Source organism: Pieris napi, chromosome 16 (assembly GCF_905475465.1).
Source record: "Pieris napi chromosome 16, ilPieNapi1.2, whole genome shotgun sequence".
In the NCBI taxonomy this organism is placed as follows: Eukaryota; Metazoa; Arthropoda; class Insecta; order Lepidoptera; family Pieridae; genus Pieris; species Pieris napi.
The window spans coordinates 2,834,632-2,855,397 of NC_062249.1; the positions used below are offsets into that span (position 1 = coordinate 2,834,632).

The 20,766-nt window shown below is 34.3% G+C and overlaps 2 protein-coding genes across 6 annotated transcripts in view; both read left to right on the forward strand.

Moving 5' to 3' along the window:
* Positions 1-2,254: 2,254 nt before the first annotated feature.
* Positions 2,255-10,515, forward strand: LOC125057020. 3 transcript variants are annotated; one of them, XM_047660434.1, is made up of 3 exons: positions 2,255-2,575; positions 3,996-6,962; positions 8,408-10,305. In XM_047660434.1, the coding sequence occupies exons 1-3, from the start codon at positions 2,522-2,524 to the stop codon at positions 8,453-8,455; spliced, it is 3,069 nt and encodes a 1,022-aa protein (XP_047516390.1). In that variant the 5' UTR covers positions 2,255-2,521; the 3' UTR covers positions 8,456-10,305. The 3 variants fall into 3 exon arrangements, 2 of the variants coding, with proteins under 2 accessions (XP_047516390.1, XP_047516389.1); XM_047660433.1 differs by having other exon boundaries at positions 2,258-2,575; positions 3,996-8,265; XR_007118151.1 differs by lacking the exons at positions 2,255-2,575; positions 3,996-6,962; positions 8,408-10,305 and adding exons at positions 8,129-8,265; positions 10,312-10,515.
* Positions 10,516-17,168: 6,653 nt separating this feature from the next.
* LOC125057018 (supervillin-like) overlaps positions 17,169-20,766 on the forward strand; it is a 182,527-nt gene continuing 178,929 nt past the window's right edge. The window contains exon 1 of one of the 3 annotated variants that reach the window (XM_047660428.1): positions 17,169-17,369. The gene's annotated coding sequence lies outside the window, so the exon portion shown is untranslated. The remainder of the gene's footprint in view (positions 17,370-20,766) is intronic. The other 2 variants (XM_047660430.1, XM_047660431.1) reach the window with 2 other exon arrangements.

A 20,766-nucleotide genomic window follows, 5' to 3' on the forward strand; every position in this document is an offset into this window, starting at 1 on the left:
CCGTCCAACACCTAAAAATCGAAGGCGTGTGTCAGGCACTGAATGCACTCTGTCTATTAATAAAAAAGTCACATAACAGATACAGTAATCTCAAGACATTGCTGTTTTTTCTTCAACATTTCGTCCTCTCAGCTGCAAACTTAGATTTTTCATATTATACGGATATGCAATCCTTAGTATTTCATATAAATTGTCAAATTCATGGTACAGCCACAGATACGACATACTACGATACCTATTTTTATAAACACGACACACCCCATCAGTCAAGAGTAACAGTGATAAATAAGGCGGTGTCCACACCGGACACGCGTAGTTAAATGTGACAGCTGAAGGGACATAACGATAGTTTAGGGAGATGAATTTGATTTCTTAATCTTGTGACATCCTTTAAACCAGTATAGTTCGGTCTAAAAAAATGCTGGTCTTTTTGTCAATCATGTCTTCGTTCAGCAAAACAACAGTTTTTGGAATATTCGTCCCGATTTGATTCCTATATATAATAAAAAATAATAAAAAGCAGTGGAGCTACAACATCATACATACATCTGTTTCATGATAATTTGTCAATCTAAAAGGCAAGTAGGTGATCAGACTTCTGTGCCTAACACACGCCGTCGACTTTTTGGGTCTAAGGCAAGCCGGTTTCCTCACGATGTTTTCCTTCACCGTTCGAGCGAATGTCAAATGCGCACATAGAAAGAAAGGTTAATTAGTGCACAGCCGGGGATCGAACCAACCTCATGATCGACCTCAGGGGTGAGAGTTGCACGCTGAAGCCACTTGGCCAACACTGCTCTCCCTATATAAAATAGGTTATGCTTAAACTTAGCTCTTAGAATTATTAAGGAAGCCGTAGTTATGATAATGCTAAATGGGTCACTCGAAGCTATTTATAAAACGCATGTCATGTTGAGAATCGTTTTAGAATTTGTTAGTGACAAGAGATTCTTAATGGATGCCAGAACACAGGAAATGTCATATTTTATAAGATTAAATAACTTAGATATTTATAACTTAGAGAGCGTTCAAGTCACGCAATTTTTGAAGATTATTGACCCCCCCCCCCATGTAATGCGCCGTAACGTTTTTCTGTACCCAATAGTACAACGCTTCGTGACCACCCAGTGACTTTTTATACCTAAAAGTTACCATTATGTGGTGTAAAGTACTGAAAAGTCAAAAGTTTTATTAACAATAACGCGTAATTCAATCCCCGCCCCGCATACGTTTTACAAAAAAAGACACCCCCCCCCCAAAATTCGTTACGTTATACTAAAATAATTTTTGATATAATAAATTTACCTTTTACTTAAGATTCTTCTTCATTAAATAAATGTTTAATTTAAATTCTTTTTCTCAATATTTTGAGTTGAATTAAAAACTCTATATGAATAGTACGATATTTTTTCATCGTGTTTAAAAAAACCCATTTGGTAAAATGCAAATCCAACTTTAAATGATTAAACGGAGTATTCGAATCAATCGTATTTTTAACTAAGACTATTTATCACCCACGAGAATTAATTAGCTTCTTAACGCATTAAATCACCCTTAAAATAGCACCAAAAAGTTTATATCCGCGTATTTAAGGAGAAAATTCCTCGCGTCCTCTGAATAGCAGGAGATAAAAAAATAAATAATTGGGAACTTATTAATATCCAAGCGTGTAGAGAATGTTCTGTTTTATAGGCTAAAATAATATAGTTACAGTGAACGATTACGATAACAAAAATAGTTCATAAATTTAATACACCCGTTTCCCGATATCGTGTGGTTATATTATCTACGTTTTCATTTAGATATTAAAATATTTAACACATTGCTTTAATTTCTTAAGATTATTTTTGATGTTAGTTTTGTAATCATGTAAGACAAAATTGATACTTGTAATTTTATTCTTGTTAATTAAGTACCCGAAGTTTTATCTTTTTCTCTACTGCCTGCTTGATAATTTATATTGTCTGATAGTATATGTGCTATTAATGCAACAGTGTTAAATTAATAATGCTCCAACATTACATATATAATAATTTATAACCTAATTCTATAAATTCCGCACCGCTAGAAATCTACATTTATATTCCTTATAAACTAAATACTTTGTTTACATTATTATGACTTACTTTATAAACAATTAAACAAACGAATATTACGTCGTATTGATATCGTATCGTGTCCTATTAAAACATCACATGCCGTTTAATTTTGTGAAAATAATCACAAGTCGCGGGAACGCAGATAGAGCACACGTCTGGCTCTGTGATACACACACACAATAATACACATAATAATGTAAATATTATTTCAACGGGTGGTGCTTTTTGTTCTAATTAAATATAATATTGTGATTATTATGGAATCACTTAAATAATGTTTATGTGATATAATAAGTGGAAAAAATAGACTATATTTTCTTAAAGAGAACCAATAAAATATGATGTGTTGATAAAATATTTGTGTTTGTCGCTCTCGCGCCAATTCGTGGGTGTCTTCTTCAAATAGTGTTGGATGTTTTTCTATGATGTTGGTTGCTGATCGAAGAAATAATGATTATTTTGTTTCTTTTTTACCTGTAAGTTTCTGATAATCTATTTAAAAAGACAGAAAAGACATTCCTTTCTATATTTGTGAACTATTACTAAGGTATTTGCTACATTTAATTATATTTGAACCGTTTGAAAAAAAAAAAAAAACTTTGTTATTATCGATTTAAAAATCTTAATCGACAATGATGATAGTGTCTTTATCTGCTTCGCATACGTTACGCAATACGACTTTGAACTTAAGACTTCTAAATGATAAAGCGTTTCCTCAGTATACCAGCTGTAAACAAACAGAAAAAACTTGTGAATTTGAACACATGCCAGACCGCTGTCCTTGTTTGCTCGACTCTAAGACTAGACTGCAAGACGATACTGTCTGTTTTAAATTAAAGTAATATTACTGCAAAGGTTTATGTTGAAAACCTTATAGAATACTAGCCGACCCGCCCCGGCTTCGCACGGGTGCAATGCTGATACTAAATACACTACAGAAAAACTGCGGCCGGCCGGTACCGCCGCAAACGCTACGTCCCGCAATTTTTAAATCTGTAATATCTTCGAAAATATTCACTTAAATCATACGGTGTAAAGGGCTATATAGATCTATATTAAATGAACAATGTATTCAAGGTATTTAATTGGTTAAGGATTAATGCTGTATTGGTTAAAATCGCTTCGAAAATTAGCCATTATTTGTCGTAAAAAGTAAATGACAAAAAAAAGTTATTGTGGGTTATCCATAAGAGATAGACATATACCATCACGGACTTTTCTGTAGACCTTTTCAATGTGTACAATACTTAGTACCTTATTTTGATAAAACTCGTAGGGTTCAGCCTGCGTTTGCAATGTAAGCGGAAAAAATGTAATTATTTACGACATCACATTAGAAACCTAAAAAATAACAGTACTTCTCCACTATTTAATGGATGTTATTATACATATAAACCTTCCTCTTGAATCACTCTACCTATTAAAAAAAAACGCATCAAAATCCGTTGTGTAGTTTCAAAGATTTAAGCATACAAAGGGAAATAGGGACAGAGAAAGCGACTTTGTTTTATACTATGTAGTCACTAGCTGACCGGACAAACGTCGTTTTGCCATGTATATCATTTATAATAAAAAATAGGGGTTGATCGTAGAGGAGTGAAAGTTAGGGGTTTTATGTATTATTAATGTTGTATCATAAATAATAAAAACAGAAAAAAAAATCTAAAAATAAAAAAAAAATTAGGGGTGGGGACTACCCTTAACATTTAGGGGGATGAAAAATTATTCATTTAGATGTTGTCCGATTCTCAGACATACCCAATTTGCACACAAAATTTCATGAGAATCGGTCGAGCCGTTTCGAAGGAGTTTAACCACAAACACCACACGAGAATTTTATATATATTAGATTAAGTATAAAGAATTTTCGCTCATATATAATTTTCTCAATTTCAGACTGTTAACTCTCCGCCACATCGTGACATCAACGGGGTAGCAGCAACGTCATATCGCCCATACAACGAAGACTATGCCTCCGTCCAACGCCACATCGACAGACCGCAACCGGACCTCGACATCGAACGGAACAAAAAAGAAAAGAAGTGGTCAATTGGCAAACTGTTCAGGCGAAAGAAGAAAGAAGAAGAAAGTGGCACGTCATCACAAAGTGATGAAGGTGTTAGCGAACGATCTCCATCGAAAAAGAAAAGCAAAAAGAAAAAGAGAGTTCCCGTGGTTAATAACTTTGATCACATCGTCATACGAGACACACGAAGAGCTCAAAGCTTAGCCAATCACAGCATTCGTGATATAACCGATGATGGCATATTATCTGATCCCTCAGCGGGTTTCTTGAACTATCAACCCAGAAGTCGAGATGTACCCGATTATCATGACTACCTTGCAGTGAAAGATGATAATACAATCAGACTGGAAAGGATGAATTTAGATAACCCTCCCAAAAAAAGTAGAAAAAGTAGACTCAAAGCCCGTGTTGAGGCACTGCGAAATAGTTTGAAAGGTGAATCCAGTAGTGACGAAGATTCGCTAAAGTCTTCAAATTCGTCTTCAATGATTCGATTTAGAAGTGACGATTCTTTAATGCGATCAAGAGACAGCTCAGCAAAATCTAGGAGTGCAAGAAACGAACGATATATTAAAAGATTATCAAGAGATGAAGAAAATCAACTTAATAAGGAAGCTGAACTACTTCAACAGGGTTATTCAAAAGCTGAAGTTGAAATGTTAACTCGTACGCCCACAAGTCAGAGCAGTGGCTACGGAACATGCAAACGTGAACCTGTCCACAACTTACAAACTGATCACAACATTATTCCGAATGACATAAAACGAAGATCATTGAGAACGGAATCAGTTTCATCATTCCCGTCTAATCAAAGCTATGCGTCATCCATCAATTTTAATGCAAAAGTTAACAACGAACGTATCAACTACTCTATCAAGTGTCCTAATAATAATGTTCACCATAGGGATGTACTTCATAATAACAGAGAAAGAACCCCTTCCAGTCAATATGAGAATCCCGATAGCATTATGTGTGTTAAATTTCCTCTAGGAAACGTAAATAATATTAAACTAGAAGAAAAAGCTCCACCTGTTCCACCTCCTCGTGATATGCAACGAAAAGTCGTTACCCCTATATCTATGTATTATGAAAATAATTCGCACTGTGGCAACAGAACTAACTCTAACCAAAGTCTTTTACATGGAGTACCCAATAACGATTTCGAAAGAATAATGCGTCGGAGTCAAGAACGCTCTGTAGTTCCAGGGTTAAATGGACTCAGACGACCATTATCTAACTCAGAAGATCATATAGCAATGCAAAGTAACGATCACTTACAAAATTATAATTATCGAAATGAACAACCACGAAGGCCTGCTTCAGTATCAGCAGAACCTAATCATTACGGTATGTATATTAACAGTCCTACGTGGAAAAAGAGATTAGAGCCAAGTGTGACAAAAAAGCCTGATCCAACTCTTACACAAGACTATTTATATTACGCAGATCAAAGTCCCAGATCTAGACGACCCATTAACATACAAAATGGTATTGAACATCAATATTTAAGTGATTCTCAAACAACATCCAATATGACGGATCAAGTATTATATAGAAGGCCTCGAAATGCATCAGATTTTTGGAAAAAAATCGATGACGCGGAAAAACAACGAAAACAACAAATTTACTCCAATTTAAGAGCTAAGAGCGAATATTCAAGTTCGGCGCATATTAATAAAGCTTTATTAGATCAAAACAAGACAAAAGAAAATCTAAGTAGTAAAAATGATGGAAAAGCAATAATTTCAAATGTTAATGCACCATCAGACTCTAAGGTATGGCAAGCTACTACAGAATATAAACGCTCTGTAACGGTAGAACCTCCAAAATCTTCCACTTCGCCAAAAACACACACACGACACAAATCCGATACATTTATACAAAATAGTTATCAAGTTCCGTCAGACGAAGACGGATCAGAACGAAGGAAATCTACAAACCTTGACGATGCTCTCAATGAATTGGAAGCAATTTATAATAGTCTTGGATTAGGAGATGAAGATTTATTAGACAGAGCTGAGAGAAGAGAATTAATGACTCCAAAAACGAATGATTGTTGTAACGATTGGAACGGTAATGATGACGATATTCAACTTCGGAGCCAACCTTCCACTCCTTTGAGAAGAATAAGTCGAAGGTCTACATTACCCGATAAACTTCAAGATGATATGGCTTTCCGACGCATGAATTCTTTAACAAACAAAGAAAAATCTAATTACAGAGATTCTCAAGCGCAAATTAGCTACATGTTGGCATCACCTGTGTATGTGCCATACGCATCAGACGATGACAGGCAATCAGAACGAAACGAACCGGACATTATCTATGATGACGTTGTTTACAGAAATATTAAGCAGACCAATAGTAGACTGAAGACCATAGATCCTCAACCACCATTCGGCATTCCAGTTGGCCCCGTATCTCCAGCTCCACAAAGCGACTATTTACACGCAACACCAGAAAATAGAGGGAGGTCTCGTTTCATACCGAAGAAGTCACCAGATATTGTTGCTGATGATTTGGCTTATCGTAGCTTACGCAAAGATAACAGACAATCTACTTTGTTTAACGGGGATGATTATAATGGTGTTGTGAACAATAACTATACAGAGTTTCCGTTTAATAAGGAATCAGGTAGCAACGTAAGGAAAAAACGTGCTGTTAGATCTTTATCTGCAAATATATTTACAGTGATGCAAAAAGAGATTGACGATGCAATTAACATGTCAAAGACTTCTAGATTACAGAAAACATACAGTAATAGCGACGTGATAAGGCGTCTCCGAGAAACCTTTGAAAACAACGACACGCAGCGTGATTGTTATCCACGTAATAAGGTAAAACAAAGACATAATACTGTTAATTTATATCCTAATAATACGCACATACCCATTCACCACTTTGCAAAAGATGATTCATTCGTTCACAGCGAAAATAAATATCTTGCTAGATCATCATCTTGTGATAAGTCCACGACATCCTCACCATCAAAAAAATCACCACAAACATCAAAACGATCATCTAAAGATGAATTTCAACAAGTCCTTAGTATGCTAGCTCAAGAAGCAATGGATACAAGCAACAAACTTGGTGTAGCATTAGCAGAATTAGACAAAAATAGAAATAAAAATGATTTATCTATTACACAAAATAAGATTTCTCATAGTAGAGCCGATTTCTTGAATGCTATAACAAATTGTACCACAGAAGAAACTAATCTAGAATCTGGTAGAAGAGAAATAAATATCAAAGATGTAGCCATCCCAAACGCTCTTACTACGAGTGAAGACACCGATTCTAAAGCAAAGAAGACGGAAGATAGCTTAATAGAAATATCTAATCAGTTACATAAAGTTGAAAATCAGCTTAAACATAGTAATGAAAAAGAGCGAAACTTTGACGATCAAAGTATAGGATACTCTACGTATATTAATGATTCTGAAAAAGCATTGGGTACTGAAACGACGCATATAGAAGATGCTAAATCTATACCAGATGTTGTATCTCATTCATTACAAAATGACGCAGCTTTTGTCGATGGTATAAAAGATTCTAAACCGGAACCTGAATTAACTTCCATAAAATTTCATCCATCAAATCCATTCTTGAGTTCCGATGCTAAAGTGAATGAAATTACCGAAATTAACGCGTTTAAAGAATTAAAAGATGGTATATCGGACTTAATTGCCGGAATATCAGAAGTCAATGAAAAAATTTTTCTTCCAAAGAGTACTCAAAAGTCATCAAGTAATATCACAGAAAATACAATACAACACCAAGAATTGGATAAAGATGTCGAAAAATCCCAACGAGACAGTATTAACGAGTCAATATATGAAAATGATGCATTGGAAGATAGAAAAGATGGAGCGGATTCAACTGAGTACAATTCATCAGAGGAACTAGCAACTATTTTCAAATTAGATAATAAAAAGGAATCTAAAACTGCGCCTGAAAATACTACTAACTGTAAGAAAGATAATCGTACCGACCTTAATTCCCCAAAGCTTGTTCGCACAATGAATCAACATCTACGAAAATTGTCGGTAGATGAGAATATTGCTAGTCAGAGTAATCCACTGCCAAAAAACGTAGTACCATGGAGAGCTAAAAGGCAAAATTCGCAAAGCGATGACAAAGGTACGTGGTCTGTTATCATGCATGCTGTATGGGTTTCGCAGTGATCATGCCCTCACTTATCGTTCATTTGCACTAGCCCCTGTCAATTATGTTTGATGTTGTTTATTGACATTTTGTTTTGTTGTTTCTGTTGTTTTGACAGGCGGTAACACGAAGTCAAAGCACGATTGGCACAACTCTGGCACGTTGATGTTAGCTTGTTCCTACACCTTGATGCTCTCCCAACAACTGGCAGACTTCGATTGGCTGACGCTCCTCGGCTTGCTGTTGGCAATTGTTACTATTATAGCTATGCTATTAATTTAATTTTGGGATGATCACTAAACAAATGCTTATATAAGAATGCTGTCATATGATAATTTAAGTTCTCTACTTGTTTTCAATAAGATTGTAATCCACTTTTAAAACTAAACATCCTACATTTTAGTTATTTAAATGTTATTGTACTAATTTGAACAAATATTCATCAATAGTTTGTTTTGTGATTATTGTTATGTTACCTTAAATACAGTTTATTTAACCTTATTTTAACAATAGTTTAAGTTGTTACTAATTAAGTATAGATCCAGAAGCAGATCCGCTTTGATTTTTGAATAATCTGGCATTTTATAGTTGAAAAAACTTATCATCACATTGTTAATATTGCACTACAATAAAGATTAATATATTTGCATATCTATACATCACTAATTAGTCATTAAATACTAGCTCTTATTCATAAAAAAATTAGATTAATTTCAGTTGTTAAAATTTCTCGTCTCTTTTGGTCAAATTATAAATACACTGTGAAGACAAGAGACAATTGAATACTTAGTAGAGCGCCATTATACTGATTATTTTTTTATGAATTATGGGATAGCACCATGCCTATTAAAGTAATATAAATTGTTTTTTTTTGTATTTAGTAGACCCAGTTAACAAACCATAATATATAACAATATTTTTATTTTCTGCATCAATTAAATGTAATAATTAAATTAGAAATAAACTAATGTGCCTTAGATAATAAATTGGACGACATAAATCTACATGCTCTAAATTTTACATGATTTTATTGACTTGATTTGATTTCTAACCCTTGTATTTGCTCAAAATAAGTGACATAAAATAATGTTAACTGTGATTTTAATGTTAGATAAATTCTAAAAAAATTATACATATAACATTAAAATTAAATTATATTGAAAAATGAGACTGCCAAATTGATCAGAAATTATTTTATTTCAAAAAGTATTATGAATTGTTGCATGAAACTTTTGCATGTTTTTATTAAAATTATGTTAAAGATATTTTGGACATTTGATTAATATACTTTACATCAGGGGTCTCCAAACTTTCCTGCCTTAGGGCCATACTGATTACTCCAGTAAGTTCCGAGGGCCAAAACCATATGTCATTATGCTTGTTTATAAGAGGCTGTTTCAACGCAGAGGAAACAGTCACCCACGTAGTCCTGGAGTGCGAGGCTGTGGCTAAACAACGTACAGAAATCCTCGGAACAGTGAGGTCGCTCCGTGAAGCCTGCGAAGTGCCCAGGAAGCTTCTGTGCTTCTGGAAGGAGTTAGGCTGGCTTAGTTAGCCAGGGCTCACGTACAACGGACCTAGTGAGAGTCTAAGTGCGGAAAACGAGTCCACAAACCATACCATACCATACCATGCTTGTTTATAAGTTATGTTTTTATCACAATAACATTAAGCCTACAACAATGTTATGAGTAGTTAGCCCATGACCATATGAATGTAGATGTCATATTAATAATTATTCAACATAAAATTAGAATACATACTCAGTAAACTAAATTTAATTTGCTCTAAAAAATATGTTCTCTAAAAGGAGTTTTCAAGTATGCTAGCTCTCCGCGGGCCGGACAAAATCTGTCCGTGGACCAGATGTGGCCCTCGGGCCGTAGTTTGGAGACCCCTGCTTTACATAATCAAATTTTATTGACGTGAGGTAAATATAACGCCTTACAATAAAAAAACAGATTTTGATTAAAAGGTGTTTCATGTCAATACAAATATTATAAAACTTTGTCTCTCTTTTAGGTGAAAATTGATTGCTTCAATGCTCTTCTGGATATTATGAATAATACAACGAAAGTTATAAATTATATATCTAAACCTTTGTAAATTGTATTGTATATTTAATATATGTTTGTGAAATTATTTCTTAGTTTATGTAGAGGCTTCCAACGAGTGTTATTTATTAAAATTAAGTTATGATTTAAATAAAAAATGTTTCAGTTGAAATCTTTCTCGTTTTTTTTCCTGCACAATATATCCTTCCTCCAAGAGTACGACCAAACTTCCAAAGACTATAACTTAATATAGACCAGTGGTGGGCAAACTGTTTTAATGGTGGGCCTCAAAATTTAATTCTAGGAGGGCCAGAATTATAGAAAAAATGCATTGTGTGTTTGCAAAATAGCTTAATCATATCACAATCATAAAAACATTACAAGTAGAATCTACTTTTTTTGAATATAGTGTAAAGGTGGGTACTGACCAAAGTTACGAGGTGTAATGTAGCATTTGCATCGAGCGTGTTACGCATCAAGCATGTTACGCAGTGTTTTAAAATCGGCGTAACATGCTCGTCAAAACTCTGTGCTCCGCTTTCGCCGCCAGTGTTCACGAGATGGCCGACAGCAAGGACGCGTTGGTATCATTTATTCTACTTAATTATTGTTTCATCCAAATTAAGAAGAAGAAAAAACGTTACTGGACATCAAACTTATTTAAAAACAGAGGCGCATGTAGTGGTTTGTCATTGATAGCAATTTTAAAAAACCAAATGATTACTGCCTTGCGATTCTGTAACCGCTGTGAAAAGTGAGTTACAGAATCGCAAGGCTGGACAGTATAAAAACTTTGTACGCATGTCTCCGATCGATTTTGAACAACTCGTGAATTTAATTGGACCAAAAGTACTTAAAAGAGACACAATTTATAGAAAATCATAATCATGATCACTCGCGACGTGCGACGCGTAATTACAGAACCGCGTAACAGTCAAAGGATTCGCCAAAAAACCGACAGCCGGGTGGATCACTCAAAGCGAGCAACGAGCGGCTCGTTGCTCAATGGTTTCCCCGTAACACGACGTACTGAATGCACGAATGCTCGCTGTGTAACATTACATTACATGTTACATTACACTTCGTAACGTTGGTCAGTTCCCACCTTAACGGAAAAATCACGAGATCAAGTCGTGCGCATTGACATACCTATTTAATATTTTGTGTCAGAGTTTAAAGTTAAATGCAGGCGCAACCAAGTCGCAACAATATCGGGTCCGCGTATTTAATCATTTTAAAATCTGTTTACTTGAGATTTATAGTTTAAAGTACATTTATGTTATCACCTAGCGTACGGGATGCTGTGAAAGTGTTATCCGTTCAAAAGAACGTGCATTTAAGTGCTTTGAAGTGTAAAATGTTCGACATCTGTGTATAACAAAAAACCAATAAATAAGTGCTAATTAGTGATCTACAGCGTAATAATATTATATTTCTACAGAGTTCGTGATAGGGGACAGAATTGGAGAATCTTTAAATAACGAATAAATAATAACATTCTTGGACCCGAGTCTACCCACTTTTGGATCTTGGGTACAATATTGTTGATATTATCTACCTACATAAATTGGGTATTGAAATATGAATTGTTATGAGTGTAACGATATAATAGTTGGTGTAAACCAATCATTAAAATGTACAGTTTGCCAACGACAGTATCACATTAGATGTGTTAACAATGCACTGGCCAGTCCGGAGGGTACTAGCGAGAGTAATTCGTGGATATGTGCAATATGTAAGAACCACGATAACCTTGACAATTTAAATATGTCCTACCCAAGTCGTGCTTCTACTGATAACATAGTTTTTAACCAGCGACGTCATCGAGAACTGCTGACTTTGCCATCTCTTTCGGGTTCCGAATTGCGAGTAATGATTGAGGAAATTGTCTCTGGAGAAATTAAACGTGCAGTCTTCGCTCTAACTGATAATATTTCGAGGCTTCTAAACAACTCATTTGAAGTATTAAATAATCGGTTAAAGATCATAGAAGATAAACTATTCGTATCTGGAACTGCCAGCCAGCCGATATTAACTGATTCAAATAGAAATAAGCAAAGCGAGGCAAGTACTACACTACATCCAATACCAACCAAGAAAAATCGGAAGCAAAAACGCAAAAATGCATCAACGGCTCCAATTACTCATACCTCTCCCATCGATGAGGTGAAGGAGTTGCCCAAGCCAGCAGCTCCTAAGAGACATATAGAATCACCTAATAACACAGAGAGATCAACGAATTCCTGTAATCATGTAAACTGCACGGAGGTAAAATTGCCGGTCAATCGTCGACGGTTGAGCACTCGTTATCTTGTGCGAGGTACTGCACTGCCGGGGTCAACAACTCTCGAGGCTTCAGAGAAAATGAGTTATTACCATTTGTTTTATTTAAAATATGGGACAAACGTTGAACAGGTTCGTGAGCACCTTGAAAACATCTGTACGACCAAAGATATCTCTGTAGAAGCTCTTAACGCCCGCGGAAATTACGCATCATTTAAAATTGGAGTTCCTGCCAAGTGTGGCAACCTAGTCATGGCGGAAGAGAGCTGGGCGGATAAAATATGCGTCAAGCCTTGGAAAACTAATTTTCGTGGCAAATCAAAAGAAAAATAGGACTCCCTTAATAAACACACTATATAATAAGAATGAAAAATCAAGTCTGGTTGCCTATTATCAGAACGTGAGAGGCCTTAAAACAAAATTACTAACATTCAGAACGAACCTAATAACGCTTATCGGTGTTCAATTGGTCGCTATAACAGAAACAAATCTGGATGGATCTGTATGTGACGCCGAAGTCATTGATGGCGACTGGTCTGTTATTCGCAGAGACCGTGGGCGTCGTGGAGGAGGTGTTATGCTTTTGTCAAAATCACCCTTACATTTGACGCGTTTACCTGAATATGAAAGCAGCGATGTTGAAGATATTTGGGCTAGGTTTAATTTTATGGGCCAGTACGTATACGTTTGTGTTGTCTATTTACCACCTTCAACTTCTGAAAAATTGTATATAAACTGGTTTGATCATGTAAGTAATATTGTAAAGGTAGTTAGTAATAGCAATAAGATTTTAATATTAGGAGATTTCAATTTTTATAGCTGTAGTGAAGGTTGTATAATGAATTTTAACTGTTTCCTTGCTGAAATGGGCTTAACTCAGTTCAATAAAATATTGAATAAGAACGGCAGGGTATTAGATGCAGTCCTTACCGGTGAAGAGTCGAGTTACAGCAGTGTGAATGTGGTAGCGGTAGATTCAGGTGATGAGTTATCCCGAATTGACGCTCATCATCCACCCTTAAAAGTAACTCTTAATTACAATTTTTACCAGCCTGCGCAAACCCGTGAACCATCGAATATTACTAACGTAAATGAATGGAACTTTAATAAAGGAAATTTTTTGTCATTATTTTATATTCTTGAGGACGTAGACTGGAGAGAATTACTTGCTATTGATGATGTCGACGAAGCGGTGGAACATTTTAATAGCATTCTATATAGCTCTTTTGATCAATGTTTTCCTAGAAAAATTCGAAAGTTAACTAAACAAAGGGTCTACCCTGTATATTTTAATAATGAAATCATCGCTAAATTAAGAACTAAAGCGCAGCTCCATTGGCAGTGGAAATTTCTTAATGATAATAACGCGTGTTTAGAATTTAAACGTCTTAGGTCAATCATTAAGAACGACATTCGCAAAGCTAACATTAACTATTTACATACCATCTCATTAAATTTGGTTAATAAACCGACGCAATTTTGGCAATATATTCGTTCTCTTAGAAACCCAAAAGCTAAAGAGTCTGCAATTTCTTATAATGATGTTGAATATTATGGTTGTGACGCGGCAGAGGCATTTGCTAGTCACTTTAAATCGGTATTTCTGGCAGATCACCCGAAACTAATTCCAGAAACTGCCAATCATAATCCAAAAGCATACTCTAATCATTTTGATATCAAAAATTTCGAAACAGAAGTTATTATGCGTAGTGTAAATAAACTAAAATCTAATACACCTCCGGGTCCAGATATGATTCCGGCTTATATAATTAAAGGACTGGCAGAATATTTAATACTGCCTATATCGCATATTTTCAATATTATTTTATATTCAGGGGTCTACCCAACGTTATGGAAGACATCCCGCGTGACCCCAGTTCCTAAAGCTGATTGTAGAAGCAGAGCTGAAAACTACAGGCCTATCGCGATTCTGTGTACGCTGGCGAAGGTGTTTGAAATGTCCTTACACTCATTAATGTTGCCTAAATGCATTCCCCACATCACTCCTTGCCAGCACGCCTTTCTTCCACGCAGATCAGTTAATACTAATCTATTGACTTTGGCTGACATGGTATCGCGTGAAATTGATAGGCGGTGTCAGGTGGATGTAGTGTATTTGGATTTCCACAAAGCGTTTGATCGAGTAGACAACGACATTCTTCTCCAAAAGCTGGCCGCAATTGGGTGTGGACCTGTTCTGCTTAAGTTTTTTTCTAGTTACCTATCAAATCGTAACCAATATGTTAAATATGGACAGTATATTTCGCAGCCTTATCCAACAATTTCTGGTATTAGCCAGGGTTCAAACCTGGGACCGTTGCTATTTTTAATAATGATTAACGACCTTCCAAGCGTTATCAAATATTCCAAAATACTATTATTTGCTGACGACGTTAAGGTCTTTAAAATAATTGAGACTGACAATGATCGTCTGTGTATGCAACTTGATTTGGATGAACTGCTGCATTGGAGTGAATTAAATAAACTCCAATTCAACTATGACAAATGTGAAGTGATGACCTTTAGTGCCTCTCCGAATAAAATACTCTGCGACTATGGCATAGGATCGAAAGTTATTAGGCGCGTAGACAGAGTCCGCGACTTGGGTGTCCTTTTCGTGCCCGATCTTTCATTTGCGGAGCATATTCGGACGATTACGGATGCTGCTTTTAGGAGATTAGGGTTTGTTCTGCGAAATTCGGTTGGTCTGACGGACACTGCCACTAGGGTGCTATATTCATCATTAGTAAGGCCAATTCTCGAAACCAGCTGCGTCATATGGTCCCCTTATGAAAGGTATTATGGGGATATGATCGAACGAGTTCAAAAGAAGTTCCTGAGAAATCTATATAAAAGAAGATACAATTTCTTTCCTTACCTCTACCCTACAAAGTTCTTGATGGGGGTGTTAGGGTATAATTCATTAGAGCTTCGTAGGGATTTCTCGGTGGTCAGGTTTGGTTTGAGTGTAATTAAGAATGAAACGGAAAGCGCATACTTGCTGGAAGAGATCATGAGGCTATACGTCCCGGACAAATATTACCGCTGCCGGAAACATAACCTTTTCGCTGTGCGTTCGGCTCGCACTGTCCAGCGACAACAAGCGCCCATTCCCCGGCTACTCTCACTGCTTAATGGGTTTCTCGACTCTTCACCGGAGAGCGACCTGTTTGGGAAGCTTATGGGGGTGGTATATTGTGCTTTCAGAGTGTACCTGGAGGGGATAAGGGGGTAATGCTACCCTGTGTTGTAAATCTTAATTGTATTTTATTGTATTGTTTATTGTGTTTTTTAGTCTAAGTTTGGCCATTGTGCTGTTATTAAATAAATAAATAAATAAATAAATACTGATTAAAAATAAAGTCCTTCAAAAAATCCGACTTGAAATGCTATAAAAAGTATTAAATAATAACATTTCAATTGATTGGCATTGTATTACTGTGAGAATTAAATGTATTAAACGATTTTTTGAAAGCACGGCGCGGTCTTGGCGCCGCGAATTTCAATGTCTTGTCTCCACTAAGACGTTTTTATCACTGCAATTATGTGTATCGGATACATAAATAAAACTTTGTCAAAAGTATGATAACGTGTACGTGACGCAATAAAATCAGTTTACTTTAACTTTTTAATTTTTTTATTTTTTATGTGAGATAATCCTCTTATATCGGCGGATCATCATTTTTCTTATACACTTTTCCATTCGTCTTAAAACCAGAACTATTTCTTTTATCGATATACATAGGTTAATAAACTATCGAATTCTAAGCGTCTCAGCACGACGTGGCGCAAATTTTGTATTTTTCATGATACATTTCAGTTAATATCCTGAAAACTATCAAATATTACAAAGTCCTGTCTATGCGACCTATTAACCGCAATTACACAAAAAACTTACACAACTCAATAAACTCCTCGTACGGTTTTTTTGAATTCGGTTAAAATTATTAGTAATTGTAAGTAGGATTTCAGTAAATCGATGTCACGTAAGTATCTATTTTATTTAGTTAACACACAACAGAAAAAAATTCAAAAACAGTGGCAAAATTGATAGAAAAATAACGAATTACGAAGAGTTAATATTTGAGTTACAAGTGTTGTTACAATTTTTAAAATTTTCTTATTATTATGGAAGTACATATTCTAATTTAAATTTTCAATTGTTCAATAAAAATAACGGACTACAACATGTTTAACGCTAAACTTTTTCAATACATTTCTCACGCCACCTTTTGTAAAAGAACAGCATTAAGGTGATTGTAGTGACGACTACAATGTAGTAGCACGTTGTTGTGATAAATAACACAGAGAGGGCGCGAACTCCCATAATCAATTATGTAATATAAAAGACTTTATAAAAATAGACTAATAAAAATATGGCATTCATAACTTTAAATGCGTTTTTATTATTTATGTTACTATTTAATATTTATCGCTTTTAATTTCTATACCGACCCCTCACGGTCAACTTCTTTGAACTGTAAAATGACAATGTCAAACACAAAACGTCAACTTTTCATTAAAGAAAAACGGTTGAATGTTGTGTTGTGTCATGTGTACAATTTTTGTTGTGAAATTCGCGTTCCTTGTTAAATAGATTTACTGTAGAAATAAAGTAGTTGTTAAAATTGTAGATATTATTTTTAATAACGTTATGCGATTGTTTAACGTGAATAATAATTATAGCCATTTTAATATCAGTCTACTTTGTTCCTGTGATCTGCCTCTACAGAGCCTCTAAAGGTTTGTAATAGTGTATTTATTATTTTATTTTGAATAACTTAAAATAAAATTAAGCGTGACTGCAACATGAGAGAATATATGATATAATATTAACTTCTGCAAGTTGTTTTATGAGCAAAACAAAAATTAAATTTAACGGTTTTTAAGCATATCTTGATGAATAGTTTTTAACTGTTTCATAAGTGTAACGTTAACACTTTGATTATGAAAAATAAGAATAAAAACATAATTAAAAAGTATTTAGCTGTCAGTTAATGTTTGTTTAAAATTCGTTATATATGCATGCATTTCAAGTTTATTTACGAAATAACAAGCATCTCAGCTAAGTGAAACACTTTGTCTATAGTTAATTATACACATGTACATTACACTATATAAACTGTATTATATATATACCATATTAAATATGCAATATCTGTCAGTTGTTTGTTGATTTTGTTTAAAGCCTATTAACTACATATTTACATTAATATTGCAAAACCATTTCCAAAACTAAACTTATATTAGATTTTAATCAGGCCTAAAATATATAAAAATTTGATCCCAAATGTTAATTTTCACATATTTACATAAAATAGATGAAAGATATTTATTTTCCCTATAAAATGCCATCACTTATAGTGCTATTATATATTTCTCTGTCGCTGTAGTTAAATATAATGTGACTTAATATATATATAAGTTTTGTAATGTTGTATTTGTGTATTTAAGACTAAAAAGAAACAATTTTATTTTCTATATTTAGCCTGTAATGACACCAATTGTCAAAAGCAATTTTTAAGTTCCATTTGTGTGGTTAAAATGATTTGCATCAAGTGGGGAGTGTTGACCATTACGATTAGCCAAAGGTCCGATGTCTATTTTTATCTTCAATTGACTTTGTCATGTGGGACAAAAAAATTGAATATAATAATATAGATTATTTTACATTTGGTTTTCTATTCAAGTATGAAAGAATGCCTTTATTATATATGCAATTTTTAAAAATACTTTAAAACACTAAAAATATCTCTTAAGTTCGTAATCAACTAATATGATATTGAAGCATCTATTTGTATTTTAACATGGATTATCAGAGTGATAAGTTAAATAAACAAATACAATGTTTTATGTGTTTTAACAGGGGTTTTCACACTCATTATCTTTTACTAGAATAATAGCAGTAATTAAAAACATTTTCAACTTATACAAGCACAAGTGTATTGGAAATTTTGAGGGTTTTCTAAAAGTCATTTTACTGGATTATACTGATGTAGTGTTTGAAATAGAATCCCAGGAATGATAAAAGTAATACAAGGTCTTTTTTATCTTATCTTGTTTTCTCTTGATAGTGCATTGTTTAGTTTGATAAAAATGGATGGACATTCTTTTATGAATATAACATGCACTTAGGTAACTAAGACTTGTAATGAAGAACACACATTTACAAACTTTTGACAACTTTTTAATATTTTTTATGAAGTACAACATATTTGACCGTATTCAATACTGGATTGTGACTTCATTTATACAATTTAGAACCCACACCTAACTGTATATGTTTGTAATATGAATATACATTATGAAATTAAAGTGTGGAACTTTTTTCACTTATGTCTTAAAAATATGTTCTAAAGGCTGACCATCTAAGCTAAGTCTTCAAAAATAATAATGACATAATATGTCAAAAACCTCCATTTTTGTAATCATGATAATTGTTTAAAATCTCTCACATTTCTGTGATCTCTCTTCAGTAGCTTAAACTACTATCATACTCTGTATCTACCTTTCTTTAAGCGGTTTGACGGTAAACACCTGGCTAAAGGTTTAACTTAAAAAAACATCACTATAATGGATAAATAAATTTTAAATGTTGTGGTGTCAGTAAAAAAAAAACATTCTTTAAAGTATTAGAAAAGTGTGTTTTTGAAAAGTGAAATTGTGATCGAAATGGTCGTCGCTCCGTGAACACAAACCATAACATTATCAGTAAATAATTTGTTCCCGTTATACGCGATTGAGTTTCTGCGAAATTGATTTAAAGATGTCATTAATTTTGCAAGAATTCAATAGTATTTTATTTTAGGGTTATTCGCGTGAGAGGTTTAAGCGGCCCTTAAGTTGGCATTAAAATTAAAATTCAAAATCATTCACCAATAATCATCACAGGTAACACATTGTACACTTATGAACGTTAATATAGAAATACATCTTCAAAATTTACATTTACTGCCAGTTCTCAAATCAATTGCGTAGAACGGACTAGAAGAACTGGCAATAAACTCTCCGCCACTGTTTTTAACCGCCAAGTTTTTAGGTTTTTTTTTGTAAACAGCTGCAACCATTACACCATGGTCCACATAACATCTTTAAAAAATTAATAGTTCATTAATAATAATAAATAAAAAAAATAAAAATTTGTCCTCTATCAGCCAGGGGCTGGTGGCATGGTGGTGGCACGCACTTACATTCTCGTGAGAACAACACGCAAATACATAGTCAAAATAGCTAACATCACCGCATACACGAATTCAAGTTCGACCAGTCACCACAAGTAGCACCCGTTCACGAGTATGACGCATGGCCAGTCATCGGCCCCCTAGCCATTTTAGGGCGAGAGAACCCGACGCATGGACGTGTGATCATTAGTGACCCGACATTTAAAAAAAACATTATATATATTAAATACCTCTTGAAATAACCATCCGCCCGTGATTAATCATAAATACATCATCTAAATATGATATGTCATATGTCTATCTTGATTTGGGTTTTAGGTTAGTAGAACTACCGATACCCTGAATAGAGCACTTCAGTTTTTTGGGACGCAACAATTTATTCGTCATTGATAACTTAAATACTAATTGCTATGACCTTTAACTCTTAATGGTTTACAGATCACGATTAATCAGAATATTATTGACATCATTTCGATGTCTGAATGGTTATTCATTAACTAGCACTTAATAAACGATGCTAACCAGTTAAATTATGAGATTATAGGAACTGGCTATACAGGGTGCCAAAAAGTTGTGGATCAAACGCAAATAGGGAATAGATGAGGTCATCAGCTGCAAAAAATTGTTCTACGGGAGGTCTTTAAGCTCAACCCCTGCAGAGTTATAATTTATTTTGCATTTTTATAAGAAAATTGACTTTTTTACTCATTCTTATTAAAAATCGAAAAATCTGTCATAGTAAATAATCTATCATAAGTCCGAATCGTTGTTGTTGTTTTTTCGTCCTAGAAAGATTAGAGGGACTCATGACCATGTGTAATACCTTTTCAGAATCCCTATTATATGCGCCAAAACTTGTAATACAGGGTCACTTTGGTAGAGTATATTTTTTTCCCAGTGAGGTCCGAAGTAAACAAAAAGTTATGATTTGAAAAATGTTATATCGTATAACTTAATAT

Coding starts and splice junctions, on each gene's coding strand:
- LOC125057020 (XM_047660433.1), top strand. CDS start 2,522: ATGATGTTGGTTGCTGATCGAAGAAATAATGATTATTTTGTTTCTTTT. Junction 2,576..3,995: donor ATTTTGTTTCTTTTTTACCT/GTAAGTTTCTGA, acceptor TCTCAATTTCAG/ACTGTTAACTCTCCGCCACA. Junction 8,266..8,407: donor TTCGCAAAGCGATGACAAAG/GTACGTGGTCTG, acceptor TTGTTTTGACAG/GCGGTAACACGAAGTCAAAG.